Raw genomic sequence first — 21,639 nt, forward strand, 5'->3', positions numbered from 1 at the left:
TAACACCTGTAACCCTGTACATGTGACTATTAAACACTGTAATAACACCCTGTAACCCTGTACATGTGACTATTAAACACCTGTAATAACACCTGCTACCCTGTACATGTGACTATTAAACACTGTACTGTACCTAATAACACCTGTAACCCTGTAACTATTAAACACTGTACTGTAATAACACCTGCAACCCTGTACATGTGACTAATAAACACTGTAATAACACCTGTAACCCTGTACATGTGACTATTAAACACTGTACCCTGTAATAACACCTGTAACCCTGTACATGTGACTATTAAACCCTGTAATAACACCTGTAACCCTGTACATGTGACTATTAAACACTGTACCCTGTAATAACACCTGCAACCCTGTACATGTGACTATTAAACACTAATAACACCTGTAACCCTGTACATGTGACTATTAAACACTAATAACACCTGTAACCCTGTACATGTGACTATTAAACCCTGTAATAACACCTGCCCCCTGTACATGTGACTATTAAACACTGTCCCTGTAATAACACCTGCAACCCTGTACATGTGACTATTAAACACTGTAATGTGACTATTAAACACACCTGTAACCCTGTACATGTGACTATTAAACACTGTACCCTGTAATAACACCTGTAACCCTGTACATGTGACTATTAAACACTGTACCCTGTAATAACACCTGTAACCCTGTACATGTGACTATTAAACACTGTACCCTGTAATAACACCTGTAACCCTGTACATGTGACTATTAAACACTGTACCCTGTACATAACACCTGTAACCCTGTACATGTGACTATTAAACACTGTACACCACCTGTAACCCTGTACATGTGACTATTAAACACTGTGAATAACATACCCTGTACATGTGACTATTAAACACTGTACCCTGTAATAACACCTGCTACCCTGTACATGTGACTATTAAACTGTACCCTGTAATAACACCTGCTAACCCTGTACATGTGACTATTAAACACTGTACCCTGTAATAACACCTGCAACCCTGTACATGTGACTGTAATAACACCTGCAACCCTGAAAGACTATTAAACACTGTACCCTGTAATAACACCTGTAACCCTGTACATGTGACTATTAAACACACTGTAATAACACCTTTAACCCTGTACATGTGACTATTAAACACTGTACCCTGTAATAACACCTGCAACCCTGTACATGTGACTATTAAACACTGTAATAATAACACCTGTAACCCTGTACATGTGACTATTAAACACTGTACCCTGTAATAACACCTGTAACCCTGTACATGTGACTATTAAACACTGTAATAACACCTGTAACCCTGTACATGTGACTATTAAACACTGTAATAACACCTGCAACCCTGTACATGTGACTATTAAACCCTGTACCCTGTAATAACACCTGTAACCCTGTACATGTGACTATTAAACACGGTAATAACACCTGCTACCCTGTACATGTGACTATTAAACACTGCAATAACACCTGTAACCCTGTACATGTGATATTAAACACTGTCTGTAATAACACCTGTAACCCTGTACATGTGACTATTAAACACTGTGCTACCCATGTGAATAAACACCAATGAACCCTGTACATGTGACTATTAAACACTGTACCCTGTAATAACACCTGTAACCCTGTACATGTGACTATTAAACACTGTACCCTGTAATAACACCTGTAACCCTGTACATGTGACTATTAAACACTGTACCCTGTAATAACACCTGTAACCCTGTACATGTGACTATTAAACACTGCAATAACACCTGTAACCCTGTACATGTGACTATTAAACACTGTACCCTGTAATAACACCTGTAACCCTGTACATGTGACTATTAAACACTGTACCCTGTAATAACACCTGTAACCCTGTACATGTGACTATTAAACACTGTAATAACACCTGTAACCCTGTACATGTGACTATTAAACACTGTACCCATGTGACTATTAAACACTGTACTGTAACCCTGTACATGTGACTATTAAACCCTGTAATAACACCTGTAACCCTGTACATGTGACTATTAAACACTGTACCCTGTAATAACACCTGTAACCCTGTACATGTGACTATTAAACACTGTACCCTGTAATACCACCTGTAACCCTGTACATGTGACTATTAAACACTGTACCCTGTAATAACACCTGTAACCCTGTACATGTGACTATCAACACTGTAATAACACCTTCATGTGACTATTAAACACTGTACCCTGTAATACCACCTGTAACCCTGTACATGTGACTATTAAACACTGTACCCTGCAATAACACCTGTAACCCTGTACATGTGACTACTAAACACTGTAATAACACCTGTAACCCTGTACATGTGACTATTAAACACTGTACCCTGTAATAACACCTGTAACCCTGTACATGTGACTATTAAACACTGTACCCTGTAATAACACCTGTAACCCTGTACATGTGACTATTAAACCCTGTACCCTGTAATAACACCTGTAACCCTGTACATGTGACTATTAAACACTGTAATAACACCTGTAACCCTGTACATGTGACTATTAAACACTAATAACACCTGTAACCCTGTACATGTGACTATTAAACACTAATAACACCTGTAACCCTGTACATGTGACTACTAAACACTGTAATACCACCTGTAACCCTGTACATGTGACTATTAAACACTGTACCCTGTAATAACACCAGCAACCCTGTACATGTGACTATTAAACACTGTTCCCTGTAATAACACCTGTAACCCTGTACATGTGACTATTAAACACTGTACCCTGTACATGTGACTATTAAACACTGTACCCTGTAATAACACCTGTAACCCTGTACATGTGATTATTATACTCTTTAATCTGAATAATGCAGAAAGTACACCAACCCACTCAACATTTGAGTAATTTAGCAGACGCTTTCATCCAGAACATTTTCGTACTGGTCCCTCATGAGAATCGAACCCACAAACCTGGCATTGCAAGCGCCATGCTATAATGGTTCTCTATACATGCATATCTAACACTTGTGAAATTGTTAAATATTATTTGTTAAATATTACTGCACTGTTGGAGCTAGAAACACAAGCATTTTGCTACACCCGCAATAACATCTACTAAACATGTGTATGCGACCAATAACATTTGATTTATAGATGGTTCTGTAGGTGGTCCTAAGGGCTGTTCTACTGGATAGAGCGTTGGATCTGCCTCTTCATCCACTTGTCTCGCCTCTGTGTTCTCTTCCCTTTATTCTTCTTCTTCTTCGCTCCCCGGCTGGAGGCGGGGTTAGCTGGCCCTAACTTCCCCTTACTTGGTCCCTGCGTCCCTGGTTCTCCAGCCCCGCCCTTCCTTGCCTGGGAGGACAGGAGAGAGGAGAGAGTAACTGCTATGGGAGCTGCTGGGGGGCAGACTAGCTGTATGAGAGGGGTGTGTTATGACAGACATGTTAGGGTGTGTTAGAGGGTGTTACCCTGAAGGCCTGTAGCAGCACAACAGAAAACTCTGAGGGTGAATAAAATGTTTCAGATTCCATCTTTCCACCATGATGATACCTTCCTGCTGTTGAGTTCTACAGCTACTTATTTAAGCAACGTTTTGGGCGACCTGACCAAATTCACAGAAATGTCAGTAATAGTTCTGATATTCTCATTGAAAGCGAGTCTAAGAATGGTTTGATCTGTTCTTTCAATGCACTCGTTCTTAAGTTTAGTTTTTTCCGTATTTTATTTTCGGCTTCTGGTCGAAGGTCCAGGAATGGCAGAAGAATTGAAACATTTACCTGGAGCTAACTCTGCAGATAGTACTGCAGGGTAATCTGAAAAGTCAGTCAATTTCCCTCTAAAAATGTTTTTTTTAAATTTACAATCTGTAGAAACTACGAGAATAGAAAGGTTCAGAACTTGTGTGAAACATCACAGCAGAGTTGAAAAATATGACAAATAGAAATAAAAACTGGGAGGGGTTGAGGATAGCTGAAGGATGAGACTACAAACAAACAAAAGATAACTATTGTAAAATATACTGTGTCTAACATGTACATAGTATGTATAAGCTGGAAGTAGAAGCCTAAGAGTTGTTGTCCATTAGTTTACTAAATGGTACGGTTAGGGGGAAATAATAAAGGAAATCATTCATAATATATATTTTAAGGGGATTGGAAATGCAGACAATTACATTGATGGAAGCCGCAATGTTAAAGTTGATCCACCCCCTACATTTTTTTTAACAAAGATTCTCTACACTATACTTGCTTGCTGTCACAAACTGAAAGTAGGCGAACTATTAGAATTTTAGCAACCAGGAAACATATTTTTCCCATTAATATTTCAAAAGCTAGTAACGATATAAAGTAAAAGTATAGTATTCAGAGCCATTGACTTTTTCCACATTTTGCTACGTTACAGCCTTATTCTACAATGGATTAAATTGTCCCCCCCCCACAATACCCCCTAATGACATCACAATACCCCCTAATGACATCATAATACCCCCTAATGACATCACAATACCCCCTAATGACAAAGCAAAAACAGGTATTTAGAAATGTTTTGCAAATGTATTTAAAAAAAATCAAAAATTGAATATTACATTTACATAAGTATTCAGACTCTTTACTCAGTACTTTGTTGAAGCACCTTTGGCAGCGATTACAGCCTTGAGTCTTGGGTATTTGTATTTATTATGGATCCTCATCAAGCCAGCAGCTTCTCTTCCCGCAAAATGAAGGCAGTTATACCATTTAAAAAACGTTAAAATATATTCACAGATGTCACAACACACGGTGTGCCCTCAGGCCCCTACTCCACCACATATCTACAGTACAACATCTCTGTGTACGTGTGTGTAGAGTGCGTATGTTATCATGTGTGTCTGTGCCAATGTTTGTGCTGCCTCACAGTCCCCGCTGTTCCATAAGGTATATCTTTATCTGTTCTTTAAATGTAATATTACTGCTGTATCAGGTACTTGATGTGGAATAGAGTTCCATGTAGTCATGGCTCTATGTAGTACTGTGGAATAGAGTTCCATGTAGTCATGACTCTATGTAGTACTGTGGAATAGAGTTCCATGTAGTCATGGCTCTATGTAGTACTGTGGAATAGAGTTCCATGTAGTCATGGCTCTATGTAGTACTGTGGAATAGAGTTCCATGTAGTCATGGCTCTATGTAGTACTGTGGAATAGAGTTCCATGTAGTCATGGCTCTATGTAGTACTGTGGAATAGAGTTCCATGTAGTCATGACTCTATGTAGTACTGTGGAATAGAGTTCCATGTAGTCATGGCTCTATGTAGTACTGTGGAATAGAGTTCCATGTAGTCATGTCTCTATGTAGTACTGTGGAATAGAGTTCCATGTAGTCATGGCTCTATGTAGTACTGTGGAATAGAGTTCCATGTAGTCATGGCTCTATGTAGTACTGTGGAATAGAGTTCCATGTAGTCATGGCTCTATGTAGTACTGTGGAATAGAGTTCCATGTAGTCATGGCTCTATGTAGTACTGTGGAATAGAGTTCCATGTAGTCATGGCTCTATGTAGTACTGTGGAATAGAGTTCCATGTAGTCATGGCTCTATGTAGTACTGTGGAATAGAGTTCCATGTAGTCATGGCTCTATGTAGTACTGTGGAATAGAGTTCCATGTAGTCATGGCTCATGGCTCTATGTAGTACTGTGGAATAGAGTTCCATGTTGTCATGGCTCTATGTAGTACTGTGGAATAGAGTTCCATGTAGTCATGGCTCTATGTAGTACTGTGGAATAGAGTTCCATGTAGTCATGGCTCTATGTAGTACTGTGGAATAGAGTTCCATGTAGTCATGGTTCTATGTAGTACTGTGGAATAGAGTTCCATGTAGTCATGGCTCTATGTAGTACTGTGGAATAGAGTTCCATGTAGTCATGGCTCTATGTAGTACTGTGGAATAGAGTTCCATGTAGTCATGGCTCTATGTAGTACTGTGGAATAGAGTTCCATGTAGTCATGGCTCTATGTAGGACTGTGGAATAGAGTTCCATGTAGTCATGGCTCTATGTAGTACTGTGGAATAGAGTTCCATGTAGTCATGGCTCTATGTAGGACTGTGGAATATAGTTCCATGTAGTCATGGCTCTATGTAGTACTGTGGAATAGAGTTCCATGTTGTCATGGCTCTATGTAGTACTGTGGAATAGAGTTCCATGTAGTCATGGCTCTATGTAGTACTGTGGAATAGAGTTCCATGTAGTCATGGCTCTATGTAGTACTGTGGAATAGAGTTCCATGTAGTCATGGCTCTATGTAGTACTGTGGAATAGAGTTCCATGTAGTCATGGCTCTATGTAGGACTGTGGAATAGAGTTCCATGTAGTCATGGCTCTATGTAGTACTGTGGAATAGAGTTCCATGTAGTCATGGCTCTATGTAGGACTGTGGAATAGAGTTCCATGTAGTCATGGCTCTATGTAGTACTGTGGAATAGAGTTCCATGTTGTCATGGCTCTATGTAGTACTGTGGAATAGAGTTCCATGTAGTCATGGCTCTATGTAGTACTGTGGAATAGAGTTCCATGTAGTCATGGCTCTATGTAGTACTGTGGAATAGAGTTCCATGTAGTCATGGCTCTATGTAGTACTGTGGAATAGAGTTCCATGTAGTCATGGCTCTATGTAGTAACTGTGGAATAGAGTTCCATGTAGTCATGGCTCTATGTAGTACTGTGGAATAGAGTTCCATGTAGTCATGGCTCTATGTAGTACTGTGGAATAGAGTTCCATGTAGTCATGGCTCTATGTAGTACTGTGGAATAGAGTTCCATGTAGTCATGTCTCTATGTAGTACTGTGGAATACAGTTCCATGTAGTCATGGCTCTATGTAGTACTGTGGAATAGAGTTCCATGTAGTCATGGCTCTATGTAGTACTGTGGAATAGAGTTCCATGTAGTCATGGCTCTATGTAGTACTGTGGAATAGAGTTCCATGTAGTCATGGCTCTATGTAGTACTGTGGAATAGAGTTCCATGTAGTCATGGCTCTATGTAGTACTGTGGAATAGAGTTCCATGTAGTCATGGCTCTATGTAGTACTGTGGAATAGAGTTCCATGTAGTCATGGCTCTATGTAGTACTGTGGAATAGAGTTCCATGTAGTCATGGCTCTATGTAGTACTGTGGAATAGAGTTCCATGTAGTCATGGCTCTATGTAGTACTGTGGAATAGAGTTCCATGTAGTCATGGTTCTATGTAGTACTGTGGAATAGAGTTCCATGTAGTCATGTCTCTATGTAGTACTGTGGAATAGAGTTCCATGTAGTCATGGCTCTATGTAGTACTGTGGAATAGAGTTCCATGTAGTCATGGCTCTATGTAGTACTGTGGAATAGAGTTCCATGTAGTCATGTCTCTATGTAGTACTGTGGAATAGAGTTCCATGTAGTCATGGCTCTATGTAGTACTGTGGAATAGAGTTCCATGTAGTCATGTCTCTATGTAGTACTGTGGAATAGAGTTCCATGTAGTCATGGCTCTGTGTAGTACTGTGGAATAGAGTTCCATGTAGTCATGGCTCTATGTAGTACTGTGGAATAGAGTTCCATGTAGTCATGGCTCTATGTAGTACTGTGGAATAGAGTTCCATATAGTCATGGCTCTATGTAGTACTGTGGAATAGAGTTCCATGTAGTCATGGCTCTATGTAGTACTGTGGAATAGAGTTCCATGTAGTCATGGCTCTATGTAGTACTGTGGAATAGAGTTCCATGTAGTCATGGCTCTATGTTGTACTGTGGAATAGAGTTCCATGTAGTCATGGCTCTATGTGGTACTGTGGAATAGAGTTCCATGTAGTCATGTCTCTATGTAGTACTGTGGAATAGAGTTCCATGTAGTCATGGCTCTATGTAGTTCTGTGGAATAGAGTTCCATGTAGTCATGGCTCTATGTAGTTCTGTGGAATAGAGTTCCATGTAGTCATGGCTCTATGTAGTTCTGTGGAATAGAGTTCCATGTAGTCATGGCTCTATGTAGTACTGTGGAATAGAGTTCCATGTAGTCATGGCTCTATGTTGTACTGTGGAATAGAGTTCCATGTAGTCATGGCTCTATGTTGTACTGTGGAATAGAGTTCCATGTAGTCATGGCTCTATGTGGTACTGTGGAATAGAGTTCCATGTAGTCATGGCTCTATGTAGTACTGTGGAATAGAGTTCCATGTAGTCATGGCTCTATGTAGTACTGTGGAATAGAGTTCCATGTAGTCATGGCTCTATGTAGTACTGTGGAATAGAGTTCCATGTAGTCATGGCTCTATGTAGTACTGTGGAATAGAGTTCCATGTAGTCATGGCTCTATGTAGTACTGTGGAATAGAGTTCCATGTAGTCATGGCTCTATGTAGTACTGTGGAATAGAGTTCCATGTAGTCATGGCTCTATGTAGTACTGTGGAATAGAGTTCCATGTAGTCATGGCTCTATGTAGTACTGTGGAATAGAGTTCCATGTAGTCATGGCTCTATGTACTACTGTGGAATAGAGTTCCATGTAGTCATGGCTCTATGTAGGACTGTGGAATAGAGTTCCATGTAGTCATGGCTCTATGTAGGACTGTGGAATAGAGTTCCATGTAGTCATGGCTCTATGTAGTACTGTGGAATAGAGTTCCATGTAGTCATGGCTCTATGTAGTACTGTGGAATAGAGTTCCATGTAGTCATGGCTCTATGTACTACTGTGGAATAGAGTTCCATGTAGTCATGGCTCTATGTAGTACTGTGGAATAGAGTTCCATGTAGTCATGGCTCTATGTAGTACTGTGGAATAGAGTTCCATGTAGTCATGGCTCTATGTAGTACTGTGGAATAGAGTTCCATGTAGTCATGGCTCTATGTAGTACTGTGGAATAGAGTTCCATGTAGTCATGGCTCTATGTAGTACTGTGGAATAGAGTTCCATGTAGTCATGGCTCTATGTAGTTCTGTGGAATAGAGTTCCATGTAGTCATGGCTCTATGTAGTACTGTGGAATAGAGTTCCATGTAGTCATGGCTCTATGTAGTACTGTGGAATAGAGTTCCATGTAGTCATGGCTCTATGTAGTACTGTGGAATAGAGTTCCATGTAGTCATGGCTCTATGTAGTACTGTGGAATAGAGTTCCATGTAGTCATGGCTCTATGTAGTACTGTGGAATAGAGTTCCATGTAGTCATGGCTCTATGTAGTACTGTGGAATAGAGTTCCATGTAGTCATGGCTCTATGTAGTACTGTGGAATAGAGTTCCATGCAGTCATGGCTCTATGTAGTACTGTGTGCCTTCCATAGTCTGTTCTGGACTTGGGGACTGTGAAGAGACCTCTGGTGTCATGTCTTGTGGGGTATGCATGGGTGTCTGAGCTGTGCGCCAGTAGTTCAAACAGACAGCTCGGTGAATTCAACATGTCAATACCTCTCATAAATACAAGTAGTGAAGAACTCAATCTCTCTTCCACTTTGAGCCAGGAGAGATTGACATGCATATTATTAATATTAGTTATCTGTGTACTGTACATCCAAGGGCTTTATTATGGACAGACTTTTCCCCATATTAGCTATTGTTGTATCAATATGTTATTACCATGACAGTTTTACAATCCAGGGTTACTCCAAGCAGCTTAGTCACCTCAACTTGCTCAATTTTCACATGACTTATTACAAGATTTAGTTAACGACTTGTCCCAAATACAATGCTTTTAGTTTTAGAAACATTTAGGACTAACATTCCTTGCCACCCACTCTGAAACTAACTGCAGCTCTTTGTTAATTAAGTGTTGCAGTCATTTCAGTTGCTGTAGTAGCTGACGTATAATCAGTCATTAGCTAACATAGACACACAGGCTTTACTCAAAGCGAGTGGAATGTTATTAGTAAAGATTGAAAAAAGTAAGGGGCCTCGACAACTGCCCTGGGGAATTCCTGATTCTATCTGGATTATGTTGGAGAAGATTCCATTAAAGAACAACCTCTGTGTTCTGTTAGACAGGTAACACTATCCACAATATAGCAGGTGGTGTAAAGCCATAACACATGTGTTTTTCCAGCAGCAGACTATGATCGATAGTCAAAAGCCGCACTTCAGTCTAACAAAAAAGACCCCAGAATCTTATCATCAAGCCAATCATCAGTCATTTGTGTAAGTGCTACGCTTGTCCTTCCCTATAAGCATGCTGAAAGTTTGTTGTCAATTTGTTTACAGTAAAATAGCATTGTATCAGGTCAAACAATTTTTTCAAAAAGTTTACTAAGGGTTGGTAACAGGCTGATTGGTCTGCTATTTGAGCCAGTAAAAGGGGCTTTACTATTTGTAGGTAGCGGAATTACTTTTGCTTCCTTCCAAGCCTGGGGGCCACACACTTTCTAGTAGGCTTAAATTGACAATATGGCAAATAAGTGGCAATTTCATCCATTATTATCCTCAGTAATTTTCCATCCAAGTAGTCAGACCTGTATGTCATTGTTGATAGATAACAACAATAAAAATCACCTCTTTCACTCACTTTACGGAATTCAAAATTACAATTCTTGTCTTTAATAATTTGGTCAAACGTAATTGGATGTGTAGTGTCAGCATTTGTTGCTGGCTTGTCATTGCCTAAGTTTGCTTATCTTGCCAATGAAAAACAAATTAAAGTAGTTAGGAATATCAGTTGGTTTTGTGATGAATGAGCCATCTGATTAAATTAATGGAGGAGCTGAGTTTGCCTTTTTCCCCAAAATACCATTTAAGGTGCTCCAAAGCTTTTTACTGTCATTCTTCATATCATTTCTTTCTTTCAGTGTAGTTTCTTCTTTTTATTCAGTTTAGTCGCATGATTTCTCAATTTGCAATAAGTTTGCCAATCGGTTGCGCAGACTTATTTGCCATTCATTATCCCTCTCCATACAATTTTTCAAATCCTCCTCAATCCACAGGAATTTAACCGTTTTTACAGTCATTTTCTTGCATACTTATTAGTAACTAGAATAAGCAATTACATAAATGTGTCCAGTGCAGCATCTGTTTGCTCCTCATTACACACCATGGACCAATGCATTCTTCACAACAACAGGAATCACCACAAAACTTCTTATATTACCTCTTATACACTATATTTGATCCAGCCTTAAATGTTGTTTTCCAAGATATGGTTACTATATTATGATCACTACATCCGATGGATTTGTATACTGCTTTCAAGCAAATTTCTGCAGCATTAGTAAAGATGTGATCAATACATTTAATTCCTGTGCTGTTTGTAACTACCCTGGTAGGTTGACTGATTACAGGTGCTGGTTACAGTTTGACGTTTTTCTTGAGAGGGCAGCTTGATGAATGCCAGTCAATATTTAAAAATCACCCAGAAAATATACCTCTGTTGATATCACATACATTATCAAGCATTTCACATGTTATCCAGATACTGACTGTAAGCACTTGGTGGTCTATAGCAGCTTCCCACCAGAATGGGCTTTAGGTGAGGCAGATGAACCTGTAGCCATATTACTTCAACAGTATTTAACATTAGATCGTCCCTAAGCTTTACAGGAATGTGGTTCTGAATATAAACAGCAACACCTCCACCATTGGCATTTCTGTATTTTCTGTAGATGTTATAACCTTGTATTGCTACCACTGTTATCAAAGGTATTATCTAAGTGTGTTTCAGAGATAGTCAGAATATGAATGTCATCTGTTACTAGCAAGTTATTGATTTCATGAACCTTGTTTCTTAAGCTACATATGGTAACGTGGGCTATTTTGAGCACTTTTCTTCTGGGATGCTTGCTTGTTTTCATTGCTTTACTGGGAAGCTTAGTAGAAGTAGATATGTTTGTGTTATTTATGTTAGTGCAGGATCAGCTGCTCACAGTGGACTTCCTTCTAGGGCACACCGGCTCAGTGTAACTCTGGTTCATAGGCACATGATTACAGCTGTAGGATCAGCAGAGATATTCAGGGCAGTTAGAGATACATACACCCCTGGTGTAATGTACATTTGCTAAAGCATTGATAACTCTGTGTTACAATGGTAGGGATCAACTGAGCCGGGCTTGAGTCATTGATAAGCCATTGTCTCAACGCAGCCATATAATGCTGTGAAAGGATCCAGGAACCCAAGTGATTTGGGTGGATCCCATCCTCCTTATAAAAGCTGTTATGTTTCCAAAAGGTATCGAAATTGTCAACAAAAGTTGCACCCATGGAGCTGCAATAATCAAGTAGCCAGTTGTGAAGAGATGGAATCCTGCTAAAGCGTTCAATGCCTCGATTCAGAGAGGGCACAGGGCCAGATATGATGGGTCTTTTGTTAGTGTCTAGCAGAGAGTCAATCAGCTCTTTAAAATCCAGTTTCAACTGTTCAGAACTGCCCTCCATAATGTCATTAAAACCCTCATGGACTAGGATAGAATCGATTTCCATGTCCTGACGTAGTACATTTGGGAGCATCTTAGTAATGTAATTTACTCAAGCTCCGAGATAGGACATTGTTTTTGCACCAGGAACGGTCACATGTCTTACCAAGGAGCGGCCCAGAATCAGATGGCTTAAAGGACGGGGAAATCCGCCCACTCCCACAGAGAACCCTTTATAGACGAGCGAGAGGCAGGATAACCTGAGCCCGTTGCTCCCGGCGCAGGCCTCCCACAGAGAACCCTTTATAGATGAGCGAGAGGCAGGATAACCTGAGCCCGTTGCTCCCGGCGCAGGCCTCCCACAGATGGAGAAGTCCCGCTCGATCCAGAGCAGGGACGGAAGGTTGCAGATGACGAATTCGAAATCGTAGTATTAGGCACTGCGACCACAGACACAGGCCCAGCGACGAAGATGCAGGAAGATCGAGCTCCAGGATGGCGAAACTATTAGTTGTTTGTATCCGCTCCGGGCCTCTCGTTGGGAGTGTAGACTGCGTTGCGGAATTCCTATGTCTTTGGCTTACACGGCTCATGACATGAGATCATCGTCGATTGCCTTGCTCCTCTTGCTGTGCTCCATCGACTCCGCTATCAGATGGGGGGGACCTCCGGGTAACACAGGCCAATCTGTTAACGGCAAGGTGGAGATGCATCCAACAATGCCGTCCAGCCACCGGCGTAGAAAATGTTAACATCACCTCTGAGTTTTTCTTAAGTAGGCTGGCGACCTGCGTGATCAAGGAAGCCACCTCAAGCCAATAATCCTCGGCAAGCAAACAATTGCTGCATTGGAACATGGAGGGATACAGTTTGTCCCGAAACAAAGCGTAGTAGATACAGCGCCGACAGCTCATTTCTTTCCCCAGACAAAGATGGCTCCATTGCAAAACTCATCTGGAACCAACTTCCTTGATGGCTAGTAGCTTAGCTTTTCTTTTAAGCAGGCTTCAACCTGTCAAGCAGGATTCCGGGACAAGAAATAGCGGTGCTGTTAAAACCTAACCGCGTCGCAAAAACAAGTTCAGTATTCGTATTTAATGAAAAGTTTGTTTGAATCAAAAAATAACAAACCAAGTGTTTTCCAGCATACATACATGCATGACGCTAAACTTTTGACTGGTACTCGAGTCTTCTTGGGTATGACGCTACAAGCTTGGCACACCTGTATTTGGGGAGTTTCTCCCATTCTTCTCTGCAGATCTTTTTAAGGTCTGTCAGGTTGTGTTGAGAGCGTCGCTGTACAGCTATTTTCAGGTCTCTTAAGAGATGGTCGATACAAGCATTCCGCAACACTCGCAATAACATCAGCTAACCATGTGTATGTGTCCAATAAAATGTTATTTGATCGGGGTCCAGTCTGTGCTCTGGCTGGGCCACTCAAGGACTTTCAGAGACTTGTCCCGAAGCCACTCGTCCATTGTCTTGGCTGTGTGATTAGGGTTTTGTCCTGATGGAAGGAGAACCTTCGCCCCAGTCTGACGTCCTGAGTGCTCTGGAGCAGGTTTTCATCAAGGATCTCTCAGTACTTTGCTCTGTTCATCTTTCCCTTGATCCTGATTAGTCTCCCAGGCCCTGCCGCTGAAAAACATCCCTACAGTATGATGATGATAGGTTTCCTTCAGACGTGATGCTTGACATTCAGGCCAAAGATTTCAACTTTGGTTTCATCAGACAAGAAAATCTTGTTTCTCATGTTCTGAGAGTCTTTAGGTGTCTTTTGGCAAACTCTAAGCGGGCTGTCATGTGCCTTTACTGAGGAGTGGCTTCCATCTGGCCACTCTACCATAAAGGCCTGATTGGTGGAGTGCTGCAGAGATGGGTTTCCTTCTGGAAGGTATTCCCATCACCACAGAACAACTCTGGAGCTCTGTCAGAGTGACCATCGGGTTCTTGGTCACCTCTCTGACCAAGGCCCTTCTCCCCCGATTGCTCATTTTGGCCAGGTGGCCAGCTCAAGGAAGAGCTTCAATGCTGCAGACTGTTTTTTGGTGCCCTTCCCAGATCTGTGCCTCGACTCCTTCCTGTCTCAGAGCTCTACGGACAACTCCTTCGACCCCATGGCTTGGTTTTTGCTCTTACATGCACTGTCAACTGTGGGACCTTATATAGACAGGTGCGTGCCTTTCCAAATCATGTCCAATCAATTGAATTTACCACAGATGGACTCCAGGTTGTAGAAACAGAAGGACAACTAATGAAGTCACTGAAACCCTTAAAGAGTTGCAGTCGGTTTTTAGAATGGGTGGCCAGTAATAAACTGGTCCTGAACATATCTAAAACTAAAAGCATTGTATTTGGTACAAATCATTCCTTTAGTTCTAGACCTCAGCTGAATCTAGTAATGAATGGTGTGGCTGTTGAACAAGTTGAGACTAAATCACTTGGCGTTACCTTAGATTGTAAACTGTCATGGTCAAAACATATAGATTCAATGGTTGTAAAGATGGGGAGAGGTCTGTCCGTAATAAAGAGATGCCTTGCTTTTTTTTGACACCACACTCCACAAAGCAAGTCCTGTAGGCTCTAGTTTTATCTCATCTTGATTGTGGTCCGGTCGTGTGGTCCAGTGCTGCAAGGAAAGACCTAGTTAAACTGCAGCTGGCCCAGAACAGAGCGGTACGTTCTACTCTCATTGTAATCAGAGGGCTGATATAAATACTATGCTGCCAGTCTCTCTTGGCTAAGAGTTGAGGAGAGACTGACTGTAATCAGAGGGCTGATATAAATACTATGCATGCCAGTCTCTCTTGGCTAAGAGTTGAGGAGAGACTGACTGTAATCAGAGGGCTGATATAAATACTATGCTGCCAGTCTCTCTTGGCTAAGAGTTGAGGAGAGACTGACTGTAATCAGGGGGCTGATATTAATACTATGCTGCCAGTCTCTCTTGGCTAAGAGTTGAGGAGAGACTGACTGTAATCAGGGGGCTGATATTAATACTATGCTGCCAGTCTCTCTTGGCTCAGAGTTGAGGAGAGACTGACTGTAATCAGAGGGCTGATATTAATACTATGCTGCCAGTCTCTCTTGGCTAAGAGTTGAGGAGAGACTGACTGTAATCAGAGGGCTGCCCAGTCTCTCTTGGCTAAGAGTTGAGGACAGACTGACTGTAATCAGAGGGCTGATATTAACACTATGCTGCCCAGTCTCTCTTGGCTAAGAGTTGAGGAGAGACTGACTGTAATCAGAGGGCTGCCCAGTCTCTCTTGGCTAAGAGTTGAGGAGAGACTGACTGTAATCAGAGGGCTGATATTAACACTATGCATGTCTCAGTCTCTCTTGGCTAAGAGTTGAGGACAGACTGACTGTAATCAGAGGGCTGATATTAACACTATGCTGCCCAGTCTCTCTTGGCTAAGAGTTGAGGAGAGACTGACTGTAATCAGAGGGCTGCCCAGTCTCTCTTGGCTAAGAGTTGAGGAGAGACTGACTGTAATCAGAGGGCTGATATTAACACTATGCTGCCAGTCTCTCTTGGCTAAGAGTTGAGGAAAGACTGACTGTAATCAGAGGGCTGCCAGTCTCTCTTGGCTCAGAGTTGAGGAGAGACTGACTGTAATCAGAGGGCTGATATTAACACTATGCTGCCCAGTCTCTCTTGGCTAAGAGTTGAGGAGAGACTGACTGTAATCAGAGGGCTGATATTAACACTGCTGCCAGTCTCTCTTGGCTAAGAGTTGAGGAGAGACTGACTGTAATCAGAGGGCTGATATTAACACTGCTGCCAGTCTCTCTTGGCTAAGAGTTGAGGACAGACTGACTGTAATCAGAGGGCTGATATAAATACTATGCTGCCAGTCTCTCTTGGCTAAGAGTTGAGGAGAGACTGACTGTAATCAGAGGGCTGCCCAGTCTCTCTTGGCTAAGAGTTGAGGAGAGACTGACTGTAATCAGAGGGCTGATATTAACACTGCTGCCAGTCTCTCTTGGCTAAGAGTTGAGGAGAGACTGACTGTAATCAGAGGGCTGCCCAGTCTCTCTTGGCTAAGAGTTGAGGAGAGACTGACTGTAATCAGAGGGCTGCCCAGTCTCTCTTGGCTAAGAGTTGAGGAGAGACTGACTGTAATCAGAGGGCTGATATTAACACTGCTGCCAGTCTCTCTTGGCTAAGAGTTGAGGAGAGACTGACTGTAATCAGAGGGCTGATATTAACACTGCTGCCAGTCTCTCTTGGCTAAGAGTTGAGGAGAGACTGACTGTAATCAGAGGGCTGATATTAACACTGCTGCCAGTCTCTCTTGGCTAAGAGTTGAGGAGAGACTGACTGTAATCAGAGGGCTGCCCAGTCTCTCTTGGCTAAGAGTTGAGGAGAGACTGACTGTAATCAGAGGGCTGCCCAGTCTCTCTTGGCTAAGAGTTGAGGAGAGACTGACTGTAATCAGAGGGCTGATATTAACACTGCTGCCAGTCTCTCTTGGCTAAGAGTTGAGGACAGACTGACTGTAATCAGAGGGCTGATATTAACACTGCTGCCAGTCTCTCTTGGCTAAGAGTTGAGGACAGACTGACTGTAATCAGAGGGCTGATATTAACACTGCTGCCAGTCTCTCTTGGCTAAGAGTTGAGGACAGACTGACTGTAATCAGAGGGCTGATATTAACACTGCTGCCAGTCTCTCTTGGCTAAGAGTTGAGGACAGACTGACTGTAATCAGAGGGCTGATATTAACACTGCTGCCAGTCTCTCTTGGCTAAGAGTTGAGGACAGACTGACTGTAATCAGAGGGCTGACTGTTAATCACTGATATTAACACTGCTGCAGGGCGTATCTCAGACTGACTGTAATCAGAGGGCTGATATTAACACTGCTGCCAGGGCGTATCTCAGACTGACTGTAATCAGAGGGCTGATATTAACACTGCTGCCAGGCGTATCTCAGACTGACTGTAATCAGAGGGCTGATCTCAGACTTAATCAGAGGGCTGCTGCCAGGGCGTATCTCAGACTGACTGTAATCAGAGGGCTGATATTAACACTGCTGCCAGGGCGTATCTCAGACTGACTGTAATCAGAGGGCTGATATTAACACTGCTGCCAGGGCGTATCTCAGACTGACTGTAATCAGAGGGCTGTAAACACATCTGCCAGGCTATCTCAGACTGACTGTAATCAGAGGGCTGATATTAACACTGCTGCCAGGGCGTATCTCAGACTGACTGTAATCAGAGGCTGATATTAACACTGCTGCCAGGGCGTATCTCAGACTGACTGTAATCAGAGGGCTGATATTAACACTGCTGCCTCAGATCTCAGACTGACTGTAATCAGAGGGCTGATATTAACACTGCTGCCAGGCGTATCTCAGACTGACTGTAATCAGAGGGCTGATATTAACACTGCTGCCAGGGCGTATCTCAGACTGACTGTAATCAGAGGGCTGATATTAACACTGCTGCCAGGGCGTATCTCAGACTGACTGTAATCAGAGGGCTGATATTAACACTGCTGCCAGGGCGTATCTCAGACTGACTGTAATCAGAGGGCTGAGCTGCCAGGGCGTATCTCAGACTGACTGTAATCAGAGGGCTGATATTAACACTGCTGCCAGGCGTATCTCAGACTGACTGTAATCAGAGGGCTGATATTAACACTGCTGCCAGGGCGTATCTCAGACTGACTGTAATCAGAGGGCTGATATTAACACTGCTGCCAGGGGCGTATCTCACTGAGATTGGATATTAACACTGCTGCCAGGGCGTATCTCAGACTGACTGTAATCAGAGGGCTGATATTAACACTGCTGCCAGGGCGTATCTCAGACTGACTGTAATCAGAGGGCTGATATTAACACTGCAGACTGACTGTAATCAGAGGGCTGATTGCAGGGCGTACTCAGACTGACTGTAATCAGAGGGCTGATATTAACACTGCTGCCAGGGCGCTCAGACTGACTGTAATCAGAGGGCTGATATTAACACTGAGGGCGTATCTCAGACTGACTCCCAGAACTGATATTAACACTGCTGCCAGGGCGTCTCATCTCAGACTCAGACTGTAATCAGAGGCTGATATTAACACTGCTGCCAGGGCGTATCTCAGACTGACTGTAATCAGAGGGCTGATATTAACACTGCTGCCAAATCTCAGACTGACTGTAATCAGAGGGCTGATATTAACACTGCTGCCAGGGCGTATCTCAGACTGACTGTAATCAGAGGGCTGATATTAACACTGCTGCCAGGGCGTATCTCAGACTGACTGTAATCAGAGGGCTGATATTAACACTGCTGCCAGGGCGTATCAGACTGACTGTAATCAGAGGGCTGATATTAACACTGCTGCCAGGGCGTATCTCAGACTGACTGTAATCAGAGGGCTGATATTAACACTGCTGCCAGGGCGTATCTCAGACTGACTGTAATCAGAGGGCTGATATTAACACTGCCAGGCGTGACCAGGAGGGCTGTATTAACACTGCTCAGGCCTGACTGTAATCAGAGGGCTGATATTAACACTGCTGCCAGGCGTATCTCAGACTGACTGTAATCAGCTGCCAGGGCTGATACCTAACACTGCTGCCAGGGCGTATCTCAGACTGACTGTAATCAGAGGGCTGATAAACACTGCTGCCAGGGCGTATCTCAGACTGACTGTAATCAGAGGGCTGATATTAACACTGCTGCCAGGGCGTATCTCAGACTGACTGTAATCAGAGGGCTGATATTAACACTGCTGCCAGGGCGTATCTCAGACTGACTGTAATCAGAGGGCTGATATTAACACTGCCAGGGCGTATCTCAGACTGACTGTAATCAGAGGGCTGATATTAACACTGCTGCCAGGGCGTATCACTGCAGACTGACTGTAATCAGAGGGCTGATATTAACACTGCTGCCAGGCGTATCTCAGACTGACTGTAATCAGAGGGCTGATATTAACACTGCTGCCAGGGGCGTATCTCAGACTGACTGTAATCAGAGGGCTGATATTAACACTGCTGCCAGGGCGTGTATCTCAGACTGACTGTAATCAGAGGGCTGATATTAACACTGCTGCCAGGGCGTATCTCAGACTGACTGTAATCAGAGGGCTGATATTAACACTGCTGCCAGGGCGTATCTCAGACTGACTGTAATCAGAGGGCTGATATTAACACTGCTGCCAGGGCGTATCTCAGACTGGACTGTAATCAGAGGGCTGATATTAACACTGCTGCCAGGGCGTATCTCAGACTGACTGTAATCAGAGGGCTGATATTAACACTGCTGCCAGGGCGTATCTCAGACTGACTGTAATCAGAGGGCTGATATTAACACTGCTGCCAGGCGTATCTCAGTATCTCAGACTGACACTGTAATCAGAGGACTGTAATCTGATATTAACACTGCTGCCAGGGCGTATCTCAGAATCAGAGGGATATTAACACTGCTGCCAGGGCGTCTGTAATCAGAGGGCTGATATTAACACTGCTGCCAGGGCGTATCTCAGACTGACTGTAATCAGAGGGCTGATATTAACACTGCTGCCAGGGCGTATCTCAGACTGACTGTCATCAGAGGGCTGATATTAACACTGCTGCCAGGGCGTATCTCAGAACTGTAATCAGAGGGCTGATATTAACACTGCTGCCAGGGTTATCTCAGACTGACTGTAATCAGAGGGCTGATATTAACACTGCTGCCAGGGCGTATCTCAGACTGACTGTAATCAGAGGGCTGATATTAACACTGCTGCCAGGGCGTATCTCAGACTGACTGTAATCAGAGGGCTGATATTAACACTGCTGCCAGGGCGTATCTCAGACTGACTGTAATCAGAGGGCTGATATTAACACTGCTGCCAGGGCTCAGACTGACTATCAGAGGCTGATATTAACAGACTGACTGTGTAATCAGAGGGCTGATATTAACACTGCTGCCAGGGCGTATCTCAGACTGACTGTAATCAGAGGGCTGATATTAACACTGCTGCCAGGGGCGTATCTCAGACTGACTGTAATCAGAGGGCTGATAAACTGCTGCCAGGCATCTCAGACTGACTGTAATCAGAGGGCTGATATTAACACTGCTGCCAGGGCGTATCTCAGACTGACTGTAATCAGAGGGCTGATATTAACACTGCTGCCAGGGCGTATCTCAGACTGACTGTAATCAGAGGGCTGATATTAACACTGCTGCCAGGGCGTATCTCAGACTGACTGTAATCAGAGGGCTGATATTAACACTGCTGCCAGGGCGTATCTCAGACTGACTGTAATCAGAGGGCTGATATTAACACTGCTGCCAGGGCGTCTCAGATGACTCAGACTGACTGTAATCAGAGGGCTGATATTAACACTGCTGCCAGGGCGTCTCAGATGAAAATCAGACTGACACTGCTGCCAGGGCGTATCTCAGACTGGGTAATCAGAGGCTGATATTAACACTGCTGCCAGGGCGTATCTCAGACTGACTGTAATCAGAGGGCTGATATTAACACTGCTGCCAGGGCGTTCTCAGACTGACTGTAATCAGAGGGCTGATATTAACACTGCTGCCAGGGCGTATCTCAGACTGACTGTAATCAGAGGGCTGATATTAACACTGCTGCCAGGGCGTATCTCAGACTGACTGTAATCAGAGGGCTGATATTAACACTGCTGCCAGGCGTATCTCAGACTGACTGTAATCAGAGGGCTGATATTAACACTGCTGCCAGGGCGTATCTCAGACTGACTGTAATCAGAGGGCTGATATTAACACTGCTGCCAGGGCGTATCTCAGACTGACTGTAATCAGAGGGCTGATATTAACACTGTTGCCAGGGCGTATCTCAGACTGACTGTAATCAGAGGGCTGATATTAACAGAACTGACTGTAATCAGAGGGCTGATATTAACACTGCTGCCAGGGCGTATCTCAGACTGACTGTAATCAGAGGGCTGATATTAACACTGCTGCCAGGGCGTATCTCAGACTGACTGTAATCAGAGGGCTGATATTAACACTGCTGCCAGGGCGTATCTCAGACTGACTGTAATCAGAGGGCTGATATTAACACTGCTGCCAGGGCGTATCTCAGACTGACTGTAATCAGAGGGCTGATATTAACACTGCTGCCAGGGCTACTGTCTCACTGACTGACTGTAATCAGAGGGCTGATATTAACACTGCTGCCAGGGCGTATCTCAGACTTCAGAGGGCTGATATTAACACTGCTGCCAGGGCGCGTGTCTCAGACTGACTGTAATCAGAGGGCTGAATGCTGTTGAATCACTGCTGCAGACTCAGACTGACTGTAATCAAGAGG

At 43.3% G+C, this 21,639-nt stretch overlaps 1 protein-coding gene across 1 annotated transcript in view; it reads right to left on the reverse strand.

Annotated features, from left to right (window-relative positions):
• Positions 1–3,176: 3,176 nt before the first annotated feature.
• Positions 3,177–21,639, reverse strand: part of ice2 (interactor of little elongator complex ELL subunit 2) — a 117,277-nt gene continuing 98,814 nt past the window's right edge. The window contains 1 exon segment of the mRNA XM_065002807.1: positions 3,177–3,359. Coding sequence (XP_064858879.1) covers positions 3,177–3,359 — 183 coding nt within the window.

The sequence above is a fragment of the Oncorhynchus nerka genome, linkage group LG17, assembly GCF_034236695.1.
Source record: "Oncorhynchus nerka isolate Pitt River linkage group LG17, Oner_Uvic_2.0, whole genome shotgun sequence".
Taxonomy (NCBI): domain Eukaryota; kingdom Metazoa; phylum Chordata; class Actinopteri; order Salmoniformes; family Salmonidae; genus Oncorhynchus; species Oncorhynchus nerka.